Here is a 13212-nt window from a genome sequence, read left to right as displayed (position 1 = left end):
AAATATAGCTTATAAATCCTTAACTCCATTTTTTCATTTTAGGCATCATAATTTGTGAAATGGTCTTAGAACCTATTAACTTTAAAAGCAGCAGCTTTACACCCTCTGCCTTATTCCTGACACTGCCCATAAACACACAAACTACATTTAAAAAAATGAAGACACATAGAGGCATGAACAAGATGGATGAACCTCACTAAGCACATTTCATGATCTTTCACTGCTTTTGTCCTCCTTTGCATCTCCCTCTCCTTTGTATTTCATTTCTTGCTCTGTTAAGTAATCTCTGGCTTTAACCTTCTGAGGTGCTGAGTGCCCTCATCTCCCACTGAAGTCACATTGCAGAAGGAAGAGGAGTTGTTTGGAATCTCACTGGATTGTGGCAAGGAGCTGTCATTTTACTTATCTGTAAAGTGCCTTGAACACTTATGGTGCTGTACAAAGAATACTGATTTGAGTAAAATGATGTAGAGAGTTTTACTTTCCTCTCCCCCAAAAAGACAACGTACCCACCTTCATTTGCAAGTTCAATAGCAACCACCACATACTTACCTGCAGAACAAGTCTTGACTGAGTGTATTTGCTTGCTTTCCAAAAATCCATTTGCTGGAAGATCAAACCTGCTATTTATATGTAAAAAGAAAATGTATGAAAACTGTTTTGATGAAAATAGACAAAACATCGCAAATATCAAACTTCCTAGAATGTAAGGTTGAAGTTTGCATTTTTACTGTGTAGCTGTAACTGGCTGAATTTTTACGTTGTTTATGAAATACTAGCCTTAAAGGATACTGATCTTGTATAGATCCCACATTTACCTGCCTAGTTATTCAGGTGCTAATATAATCTGGTGGAATGGATGCCTCTGACTCTTTTGAGCAGTTTTGTCCATGGATTGGAAAGAGAGAGCTCCTAAACTATGTTTTAAGCCATCTTGGCTGTGTGAGGATGGAATCAAATGTCTTAATAGAAAGTAAAATTAACTATGTGCAAATTCTCAAATTATGCACTTTCAGTATTTTCTAATTATTTTATAAATGCTGCAGTATTTGTCAGTTTTCTTCATCAAAATTCAGTTAATTACATGTGTTCATGATTTACAGGTCTGCAAAAGATGACTTTGGATCCATTGTTGGAAAATGTCAAGGTATGCAAAACTTTTTTTTATGGCAAGGAGGTTTCTTAAGCAGTATTGTTGCTTATTGGGTTTAAAAGATTATTCATATGCTCTTTTAAGGAAATACCTTTTAATAACATTGATACAGTTTGACAGACTGTTTTCTCTCCACTTTTTCCTTCCTCTACCCTAACTAGGGTACTGAGCCTGGATCTCTGATGTGGAGAGGGTAGAGTTAAGAGGGCATGTTGAGGCAGTAGTAGAGTATTGAATATCAAAAAAGTGGACAGACTACAAGAATTGATGTGTACAAAAGTATCTTGGTTATGGTGTGACTGCACAGTGGTTCAGCTGTCCTCTACCAAAGCTCAGTTAAAGATCAAATAAATGTTTGTAATAGGAGCTGAAGGGAGTACTTCATTTTTTTTTTTTAAGGTACCATAACTCTAAAACAGAATCCTTTGCCTTCTCTATCCTATTAATCTGGCTACCTCTTGCTATGCTTGGGGAAAATTTCAAAAGCACGGACCATAAATCTCATTGACTTTCAGTGAGACTTAGTTTCAAAATGATTTAGGAGCCTGAGATTAAGGTGCTTTTGGAAAGGTTACCCACTGTGTTTAAATGACTCCTTCAAATGTGACATCTTTTATGTCTGAGGAAGGGAGCTCTTCCTTTAAAACAGCCATATCAGTGCAGTATGATGGTACGACAGATGCAATAGTGGTCGTAAAGTAGAATTACAGTAAGCTTCCAAAAATTTTGTTACAATAATTTTCAATAGGGTAATACTATAGTGCTGGAAATGAAAGAGGCTATATTTGTCTTATACTGTATGTACCAAACAAATCAGTCTCTCTTTTTCCTTCTGCTAGTCTTAATTTTCTGTCTGTTAGATAATGGGATAGGCTGCCTGGAATAGGCTGTCATCTTCTCTTTGCTCCTTATCCCAGTGGATGCTTATTTTCAGGTGGTAAGATGATCAGTTATTGTTGCTGGACAATAATGATAAGTGCACAATGCGATGATTGAACTCTTTATGGTCTTTAGAGAATACACTTTATGTAGCACCTATCTACAAAATTATCGTGTCTGTGTAATAATGAAATTTGAGGCAGAGTTTCTGTTATATCTCTTCCATTTTTTTACACCACTCTATTTTTAAGATTATTAAAAAGATTCCCACATATGCAAGCAGTACATTGATGCTGTGTTAAGAATGACATTTTTATAGTACAAAAGTTAGGAAATTTAGACTCCTAGTGTTAAGGTTTTCCATTACAGTGGATGAGTTACAGTAAGATTCATTTACGTGATCCAACAAAACTCTGTATTGTCCTAATTAAGATTCAGAAAGTTGATAGATGAAAACAGTTGAGTCCAGTTTATAATGTAACCATTGAAACCATGGCCATATTCTTTTTATGAATACATCTTCCTTCTCTGTAGTGCCGAGGGATCCTAACACACAGTGGAGACGAGTGGCATGGAGTCATGACTGCACACTGCTTGCCTATGCTGAAAGCACTGGAACTGTGAGAGTATTTGACCTGATGGGCAGTGAGCTCTTTGTCATTTCTCCGGTATTTACTGTCTTTATTAAATAAAGTTTCATACAGTGGAACCCTGTGTAACTTGTATGCACACAAATGGCTGCTTCTACTCACTCCTCTGTAGAAGTTTAATAACAGTATATTCTAGTGCAAGGACTTGCACTTCAAAGACTGTTACTTTTACAAATGTGCTATTAGTGTTTAGTAGTATAGTATGAAGTATTTATCATTACTAAATACAATTGAGCTTATAAGTGTTAAATGAACAAGTACATTATTCCTGCTTATTATTTTCGCTGAAAGTACCAATTGATCTTCAAAGAACACAATTGACTGGAACTTTATCTTGACTCTCATCCAAAAATATGGCAGATCCAACAGCTTTTGGTGGCCTCTGACACTTTACTGGGGCATCACACTCTGAGGCAATGATACTCAGACTGAGCTCGTGAGGCGCAAGTGGTCTCTAATGTCTCTCCTGCCGCTCTTTGCAGCATGTGATATTGAAACACTATGTGATTTAATTATTAACCAGTCTAAGTTATTAACCAATCATTTTGCTGTAAGAATAATATGTGTGTGTACTATTTGTATACACATATATAAACGAAGCAATGAATTCACACTACTGTGGCTCTTTTGGGTAATGTTTATCACTAAGTTGGCTCCTGAACCACTGAGGTCTGAGTATCATGCTCTAAGGGAACACTGCCAGCACCACTACCCACAATAGCATCTGAACTTCCATTTTTTTTTTTTCTCTCATGAAAGTACTGATCAGGTCTGAAACTGTGCAGCTTATATTCTGATTTGATCACAATCCAAAATTGGCATTGCTGCTACAGGGATCTCAACAAAATGGTCTTTTATTTGAGGAAACGTAAAGCTGTTTGCAGCAAGCTAATAACAATTTCAGAATTAAAATCAATAAATCTTTCACAGCCTGAAGGACAAGTTATTATGAGCTAACATTTTTGGGTATCTTTTAATCACTTTCCCTCAATATATTGTCTAAGCACCTTATGTTCTGTGTTAACATGACTGCTTTTTCCTTAGTATTGTGAAGGGCAAACTCATTTTCCTCTGGAACTAATGCAATATATGAATTATTTCTGTTAGTTCAGCTTAGCTGCTTTTTTGTGTTTTTTACCTATAAATGTCTTTTTTTTTTTTTTTTTTTTTTGGGTTGTTTGGTAAAAGGCAACCAGTTTTCCAGGAGATCTGAGCTACGCAATTGCCGGATTGATCTTTGTAGAATATAAAGCAAGTGCCCAATGGTCAGCTGAACTGCTAGTCATCAATTATCGTGGAGAATTGAAAAGTTATCTTGTAAGGTAAAATGAACTCGGATGCTTGTGGTACATTTCAGAACAAACTTAAAGAACCCTTTTTCCCCCTATAAAATATAAACTGTATTCATTTTTCCTGGTCTAGTGTTGGAACAAACCAAAGCTTCCAAGAGAGTCATAGTTTCAACTTCAGCAGCCATTATGCCCATGGAATAACTACGGTGGTTTATCATCTTGGGCACAGGTAAGCTTTTAATCAGACTAAATAAAACGTGAATAATCATTGTAGTGATAAATACCTAAGAGTACTGCATATAGTTATACACATTCATACAGTGGTTCTTAGGAATACCTGTTGCTGATTAGCTGTCTCTAACTGTGAATGGTCTCTGGGTGGATGGTGTCATTTTACTGATGCACCTCTACCCTGATATAATGCTGTCCTCGGGAGCCAAAAAATCTTACTGCATTATAAGTGAAACCGTGTTATACCAAACTTGCTTTGATCCTCTGGAGTGCACGGCCCCGCCCCACCTGGAGCACTGCTTTACCGCATTATATCCGAATTCGTGTTATATCGGGTGGTGGTATATCGGGGTAGAGGTGTAGTTCAGGCTCATGATGCAGAACACAACTGCAAGAATGCAGTTCTCTTTGGAATGTATGGGAAAGTTAAGGGAACTTTATGGTCATTGTGGCTTCCATCCTGCAAACGCGTGAACTCAGTGTAACAGTTTGCATACGTATGTGCAGGATCAGGACCTAAATTTGTAATTCTGCTTTATTCGGGTATGATCTGATGCCCATTAAAGTCAACAAGAGTCTTCACATTAGGATCAGGCTCTTAGGTGTCACATTCCCTTTTTATTAAAATGGAATTTACTACACAAAGCTATAATTTCCTGCTTTCCCATGCATATAAATTGGATCTACTTTCTCTCCATTCTTCTGTATCTGAAACTGATAATATCTTCTTCCTTTGGGATGGTTATTTATTTATTAAGAAATTAAGTATTCAGTGTTACTTTTTTATGTTGTGATCAGAGTATTTTCACATTATGTTAGAATTTGGTTTCTAAAAGATTATTGCCTCTTTTAACCTGAGTGGCTAGTCAAAGTTTGGGGCCCTGCCAATTGTTAGACCTGGAATTTGAAATTGATGGGATCTGGTAGTTTCTGTGATGCAGTCTTGTTTATTTACAAGGAATGTGCAAAGTCTTTGGTGTTACTTAATACTTTCAAACCAGCATTGGTTAAACACTCTGTCAGAGAGCAGAAACTACAGGCAGGCTCCGCTCCCACAGGCTTATATGAGAAATGCCTTTTTAAATTCAGAATGCTTTAAAGTCGCATAGTAGTTATGAAATGTGTAACTACTTAACTTGACTGATGAAATCTCCATTACTGCATCAAATATCCCTAAATACACAGGTTAGTTATTTATAGTACTGTAACTTTTTTTGTTGGTCCTTACCACAGGAATCAAGTAATATGTGTTTGGCTACATAGAGAAACTCACATTACAGATGTTGAGGAATAGTGAGTCTTATTCTCTTGCTTACACTGATGTAAATCAGGAATAATCCATAGAAGTCAATGGGGTTACTCCAACATAAAAAATCATGGTGTATGATCAGAATTGGGCCTAATAATCCAGCAGTGCCAGGTGTTAATTTTTCGTGATAAATTATCCGTGTTTAAAAATGACACTCTGTTTTGTCAGTGATGCTGCAGTTTAGTGGCAGTGAAAATGTTAACTCCTTTAACAGTTATCCAAAGTAGTCTCTTTCGGCTAATCCAGGATGCCAGTCTCTGTTTTGAGAGAGTTTTGTTCATGGGAGGAGATGTAGGGACACTTGCTGATGTGACAAACCTGCTTTTCCACAAAATGGAACAATATTATCCCAAATGCCAAAAATGTTCAGAGGAATTTCCTTAAATTCCTTATGTGGCTCTCAATTATCAAATAAAGCACCAGACCTTAGAATGAGGAGATCATGCTGTATCCTTCATTGTTTGAATAACATCAGATTCATGCAAAATGTACAGTTTTGAATCACATTTTTTTATTTTCATGCATAGTTTTTCTTTGCATTCAAATTTTTTCAACTACATGAATAGAACTGTCAGGCTTTGATATTCAAAGCTTTTCTATGTTGATTTTTTGTAATGCGTCAGGCACTGATAGTGGACTTGAAAGACTGGCTAATTGGCTGCTCTTCATTTGGATTTAGATGAAGTTAGGAAGTGGCTTCCATTCCTTTTTTCCTGATTTTTTTTTTTCAAAGTTATGTTTATTTAATACACTGTGTCTCTAAAACAAATATTTCCTTCATGTATTAATCCATTTTTAAAAACCTCACTCTTTTCAGTTTTTCTTCAATGGCAGTATGTAAGAGCAAGAGTCTAAACTTTGGTCTTGTAAGGTGGAATTTCTCCTATGAGAACTGATATTGTTGCTGTTTGAGACTGAAAATTGAGGCTATAATTTTCAGAGATGAAGCTAGGGATGTCTTTCATTGCACCAGCCAAGTTGAAAAAAGTTAAAGGCAACATCACTGTGTTGAGGTGTGGGGAACTTCTGCTCTGATTATGCAGGCCTAATGAGATGGCCATGCTTACAACTCAACAAACAGCTTTTTCCTTAGCAAGGAGAGCATCAGTCGGGCGGCCCCAGGCACCAGCGCACCAAGTGGGTGTCTGGGGCGGCAAGCCAGGGGGGCGGCCTGCCGGTCGCTGTGAGGGTGGCAGTCAGTCAGGCTGCCTTTGGCGGCATGCCTGCGGGAGGTCCGCCGGTCCCGCAGTTTCGGTGGCAATTCAGTGGCGGATATGCCGAAGGCACAGGAACGGCAGACCTCCTGCAGGCATGCAGCTGAATCCGCATTACCAGCGGACCTCCCGCAGGCGCGCTGCTGAAAGCTGCCTGACCGCCGTGCTTGGGGCGGCAAAATACATAGAGCCGCCCCTGGCATCAGTCCTTCTTCTTTACAGTCCTTTTAAGTAGGAGACTTGCATCTTGGAGTTAACTGATTTATTAAATTAATCCTGGCTTTGGTCAGAAGTGAAGGAATTTGGTCATCTTCTCCCTCATTTGTTCATATCACGTAACTTGGCATAATTCAAATTCAGTACAAGTGACAGCCTCCTCCAGCGTTCCAGGGTATTATAGGTCAGAGTTAAAATGTTTTGGCAGAGCTGTATGGAGAAACTTATAAAGCACCTGGCTGCACTGGACCTCATTCAGGCCAAGCCTATTAGCTCTTGACATTTACTATGTTTGCACCCAGATCTTAAAAACAAGCCATCTTTCCTGCTGCCAGATTTGTGATCAAGACTTGATTAAACCTTCAGAATGAATTTTACTGTACTGTGAAGAATATTGGCTAATACACTAGCTCATAGTACATGTGTGTGACTGATCCAGACATTACTTGGATGTTCTTGGCTGTTTCATTCTCTTTGTGGAAAAATTACATCATGTTTTTGTTTTGTTTTTTCATACTAGGTATATTAGCTGCTATGGAATTTCTAAAAATGGAAACTAAATCAATTGATGTATTTGACAGTTGAGTAATTGAAGCTCTGAATATCATGCAGTTACTTGCACACACAGCAATCTTGTCAAAACTATTTATGCACGGAAAACTTTGAGATAAATAAAATATTTATTGCATAAAAAGTGTTTCTTATCCCAGTGGATTTGGTCAAAGTCTTTCATTTGATTGATATTAGTAAGTAAAGTAAACAAAAGCAGCAGACAGTGTTATCGGGTGCCTTTTGTTGTTAGAAATGTTCAGTAGCCAGAGGATTAGCAATTATGGCTGATTTAATAGGAAGCCTACAGTTGATAAAAGTTGTTTCCTCATATTTTACGTAAATACCGCCTGTTCTATGAGGATAAGTAACGTTCTGGCTCGAAAAGAAAGATGTATTATACCTAGTGCTGGAGGATGGTCCTAAATTCATAATAATAGTATCATTAAATCTTGAATAGTTGGAAAACCTTATGTTCAGTAGTGTTTAAAAATCAGTATTTGAAAGATTTTTTTAATTCTGTGGATGAAGAGAATGAAACAGATGATACTTTGATCCTGTGAGTGGGCAAATCCTCTGTTCCTCTTGATTTTTTCATTCTTTCTGGGTGTCAGAAAATTCTTGACTTCTGACACCAGACAGCTCAAGATTCTTATGCAAAGCCTTTTCTTGGAGTTATTCTTATTGTCCAGAAAGTGAGAGAATTTAAAGGGAGACAGCTAGATTAAAAATAGCCTGATTATGGACCTATGTGAATGCTTTATTGAAATGTTAAGAACATCAACTGTCTAATTTACCTGCCACTGTTTTACTTACTGTTTGTTTGCTTTCTCCTTTTCTGAGTGGGAGTGGGAGTGAGACCGACCGACCAGACTGGTTCATTCATTAGCTTATGTATAATATAATCATGTAGTCCTGTAAAATTGCTACATAATGGAAGTTCACTTTTAAAGTGCCACAGAGTTGTGGTTAAGAGTCTGTGCTTTCATTTTAAAACAATTTTAAGACTCGAGATGCAATAATTGCAAAGTAAATAAATATGATGATGCAGTGCTGTTCAGTTGAGTCTGCAGACAACTTGAAACAATAGCTGTGTGAAAAGTGTAAACTTTGAAGTTTCACTGCTGATAATATTAACAGACATGTTAAACTTGTCTGATATGGTTTGATGTGATGTCAGGATTAGGAGCTGAGTACAGTTATGCATCCTGTTGCCAAAATGGGTTGGAGTACAAGATGAGAAATTTAAATCCATCCCTCAAATTTTAAAGTTACCTCATCAGCTTCTCATAATGGGAGGAGACAGAGGAGGTTCAAAAAGCCTCAAGTGCTTCTTGAACAGCAAAACCAAAGCCTCCACCTGTGCCTTCCTAGATGTGAGTAACCCTAATTGTCCCCTTTCTCAGAAATTGCCTGAAGCTTCAGGATAGCGATTGGTCGATACTTCCATTCCTCAATCATAATCGCTGCAAGGGTGAAACTAGTCTTTGCAGAAGACGGAGCTTTTCTCAGGGGCCAGTGCAAGGCTGCAGAGCCAACTTCCACAGGAGCAGACCTCACCACTTCCCATTCCAAGTGCAAGGCACTGCTTTGATCTTGCTGTCAATAATAAAAGCACATAGTGGGGCTGACATAAAAGAAATCGATTAAAACCTTCACAGAATTTTCCTAGAAAATGACACGTGCTGGTCTCCTTCCGTAATGCACTTTTGGGAGGTGCTTGGACACTACGGTTATGAGGGCGGTATAAGTACGGGTACCCTGCCAGGGTTGGCCTACCAGCAACATAAGCTAGCAGAAAATCCATTTGCCTTTTGGAACCCTTATCTCTAGATCTGGATGTTCCACTGGTGATCAGATATTTGGGTTTTTTTGTCAGAGAGAGACAGACAGTGCTTAATTTGTAATGAAAGAGCTTCTGGGGCTCAAGCAATTTTTTTTACATTCATAATTGATGCAGCAAGGCCAGAGGTGCCGGGGCTATGAGCTGCCAAGCCTAGAGGTGTCGGTGCTCAGCCCTGGCACAAATTAAGCACTGGAGGCACAGTTCATCGACCTCATACTCACGGCCTAAAGTTGTTCTGTATGGCAGAGTGCATAGAGAGAGCGCATGGACGCACAGGGAGACAATGGTAAAATATGATCTATAAAACCATCCAGACAAAACCCCCACAGGCTCAAATGACAGCTCAAAACAGACATGGATGGAATCTGTTCATACCTCGGCCCTACCCCACCTACACAGTTGATTATGTTGGGGAAGCTTACACAGTACAGGCAGGAGTTAATGTGAAAATCTTAGCTCACTGAAAATATTTAAATTTGTTTAAATAAAACATTACTATTTTTATATTACAGTGAATGTCCTAGTGAGTGGAGTGGAGGTCAGTGAGGAGAGAACTTGGGGGAATGTTGGGGGGAGGGATAGCTCAGTGGTTTGAGCATTGGCCTGCTAAACCCAGGGTTGTGAGTTCAATCCTTGAGGAGGCCATTTAGGGATCTGGGGCAAAAATTGGTCCTGCTAGTGACGGCAGGGGGCTGGACTCAACTCAATGATCTTTCAAGGTCCCTTCCAGTTCTAGGAGATTGGTAGATCTCCAATTATTACCTTAATGTTGCCACTATTTTAGTTCTAATGTGTCACATAGAATATGGGGCTTTGTTTTCATGTCTTAGTTTGGTGCACTGACATGGTCCTGTGGTGTTTTGAACTGCTAGTAGTACAGAGAGAATATTTAAATAAGTATAATGAGAGGTTATTGTGACTTATGGAGTCACAATTATGACCTAATGAGACTGTGCTTATCATTCTCTCAGCTTTAGAATTAAAAAAAAAAATTGACTACAAATGCAAGCGCAATACAATCTCTTCTCTTTTCCCTTTCCTTCCCTTGTTTAAAGAGTGTCTGGTTTGGTTTAATGAATGGGTGTACTCTGAGAACTGTGGTTTGGAATTTGAAGTCACCAAATTTTTAACAGTGAGGGTAATTAACTGTTGAAACATTAGCAATTCACTATCACATGGCATCTGGTCTTGATTTAAAGATATGTGCTAATGTCTAGTTCAACCACAAGCTGTTGGTCTAGATGCAGGGATCATTGAGTAAAATTGTATGGCCTTGGGTCATTCCAGTCAAAATAGACCTCTTTCTCGTCTGAATTTATAAACTTTGTTTAGCATTGATTGTATTTGTAGTTGTCTTTGATGAGAGGAGTCTCCAATTCACGTTGAAAGAGTGAATGGGGAAGGAATGGTGGAATCTTCAATTTGTGTTGGGAGGATAGGAGAGATAGATTGGGCACTCTGATTCATAATGATATGACGGATGAGGGACTGTTTGTAGAGTGAGAAGAGAAGTCATGCTGGGCATTAATCAATGCTCTGGTCTGTATGTGAGGTATATGGGCAAGAAATTACTGGATGTGTCCTATAGCAGGTTGATAGCACTTCTGGCTCTGTGAAGCATGTATGATGGATGGGTGTTTGGTTCGTTGGGTTTGTAGCTCGTATTGGAAATGGAAATGGAGAATGGATGTGAAAGGGCTTCTTATCTGAAGGTTGAGTCTGTGTGAGGTTTTGTCTCCAAAGTCCCTGGGCTTTATTTTTGCAGTGTCTTTCCAGTTTGCTGAATAAGTAATGTTTTTGAATCTTACACCCTTACCTCTTTTTTGCTTGGGTCTGGGAAGCCATATGCATTTACCTACTGTAGAATTGTGTGTGTCTTCAATACTGTATTGGCAGGGAGACGGTGCTTTGGCTATCTCCAACAGATAATATGAGTGTGGTAGTCGTGATAAGGGGAATGCAAAACTTGCATCTGTAATCTTTTCGTTGACATAGTCTTGGTTTATTCAAATGATGTAAAACTGAGAGAGACAAGGTGAGAGGAGAAATAACTTTTATTGAACCAACTTCTGTTGCTGAGACAGACAAGCTTTTGAGCTTATACAGAACTTTGCCTCAGATCACCTGAAGTAGGTAAAAGCATACTTCAAGTGACCTGAAAAAGAGTTCTGTGTAAGCTCAAAAGCTTGTCTGTCTCATCAACAGAAGTTGTTCTGATAAAAGTTTTCCTCATTCACATTTTCTCTAATATCCTAGGACCAACATGGCTACAACAGCACTGCATCTATGAAGCTAAGCACTTTTGACTCAAAGGATTTGATTATTGGCAGCCTCAGGCACCTGTCATGTGGTTTTTTTGTTTTTTGTTTTCATTATTATTTTGAGTCTCCTGTCCAGCTCTGGAAAAAAAATTAATAATTTGTAAATGGATCTAGGCCTTTTCTATGGCTCTCAGAAGAGCTTTAAGGTTCTTTTGATAGCAGTGGCTCTATTCATCTTAATAGCTTCTGCTCCTGCTGTTGCATTTTGCTGTCTCAATGAAGAGCTTTTTAAAATTTTAAGTATGTGCTGCCATGATGAATTCTTCTTCAGTCTTGGGAGAGAAGGTCTTTTGTCTTGGGAGAAGGTTCTTTGTCTAACTTGATGTGGCAGCTTCATTCCAGCTGTCACTGAACTTAATCTATCCTGAGAAGAGACTTTTAAATTATAAATGTATTGCACTGTATGTGATGATTTTTCCAAAATCCCAGGGAAAAGACTTATTTTAATGGAGTTTTTAAAAGCCAGTTCGAGCAGAGTTGGACCTTCTGTTGCTGCTACCATTATTAACAACTTTTCCCTTGATCTTCATGCCACTGTTGGGCTATTACTCACCTCTGACAACAGAGTGTAGTCAGTTGTAATAGAATTTCAGGACTCTGACACCATTGAGATGTTTCTAGTTTAATTTAGTCTTTTTTTTTTTTTTTTGGCTTGGTAAATGAGAGCTGATATAAACCTTGTGAAGTGCCTATGGACTGAGTAAATTATATATGGCTGTAAATAGTTTAATCTTGTGTATGTTTGACCCCTATCTTCTGATTATTAGCAAATGACATCTGTGCAGTAGGTCTTCCATGACTTTCTGGCTTCTTTGTGCTGATACATTTCCACTGTTTTATTGCCTGCCTTATGCATTTTGTTGTGGCACTGTCTGAATTTACACTTAGCACCACTTTTTATCACTCAACAGATGGGTACTTGCATATAACCTACATGTGAATCTGGCTCTTAAAATGAGGGAAGGAGGGGAGAAATAAACCACTTACCTTTTTGGAGGGCAGTAAAATAACAGTATGCTTACTGTTGATCTCTCAGGCAGTTCTCTGTGTTTGGTACTGAAGCTAGGTCTTCAGTCCTTACATTTACTGAACTCCCATAATAATACCAGTATTTTCATAGTCCTTTATATGTTTGTGTCAGGGTGGACTGGGTCTTGAGCCCCCTGCTGGAGGCCTCATGGACCTGCCACACCCCACCCCAGAAAAGGGCAGCAGAGAGGGCCTCCAAGCTGCCTAGAGTGGCTCTGGGATGCAACCAATCAGGGCCCAGTAGGCTAGTATAAAATGAGCTGCAGGGCTAGCCTCCAGAGTGAGTTCAGTTCCTTGCTGGAGTTGGAGGAGCATAGATGGTGTGCCTGGCTGGCTGAGGGAGCTACAGGACCTTGGACAGAGCAGTGCTGGCCCAGGCAACCAGGACTAGGCCCTGAGGTAAGGGTAAGAATGTGCTTGGTGCTGCAAGGAAGTGGCCCAGAGAATTGTAGCAGCAACACAGGTACATGGTGGGCAGCTGCTATCTATAGGGTTCTTGGGCTGGGACCTGGAGCAGTGGATG

At 39.0% G+C, this 13212-nt stretch overlaps 1 protein-coding gene across 4 annotated transcripts in view; it reads left to right on the top strand.

Moving 5' to 3' along the window:
- NBAS (NBAS subunit of NRZ tethering complex) overlaps nt 1-13212 on the top strand; it is a 350592-nt gene that overhangs the window by 11917 nt on the left and 325463 nt on the right. For all 4 annotated transcript variants that reach the window (XM_039531043.1, XM_039531042.1, XM_039531044.1 and 1 more), the window contains exons 6-9: nt 1104-1147; nt 2567-2700; nt 3871-4004; nt 4105-4203. In XM_039531043.1, the coding sequence (XP_039386977.1) occupies nt 1104-1147; nt 2567-2700; nt 3871-4004; nt 4105-4203 (411 nt within the window). The remainder of the gene's footprint in view (nt 1-1103; nt 1148-2566; nt 2701-3870; nt 4005-4104; nt 4204-13212) is intronic.

This window comes from Mauremys reevesii, linkage group 3 (genome assembly GCF_016161935.1).
Source record: "Mauremys reevesii isolate NIE-2019 linkage group 3, ASM1616193v1, whole genome shotgun sequence".
NCBI classification, from domain to species: Eukaryota; Metazoa; Chordata; order Testudines; family Geoemydidae; genus Mauremys; species Mauremys reevesii.
Note: the sequence above shows the minus strand (reverse complement) of the source record. Positions and strands in the feature narration are given on the sequence as shown.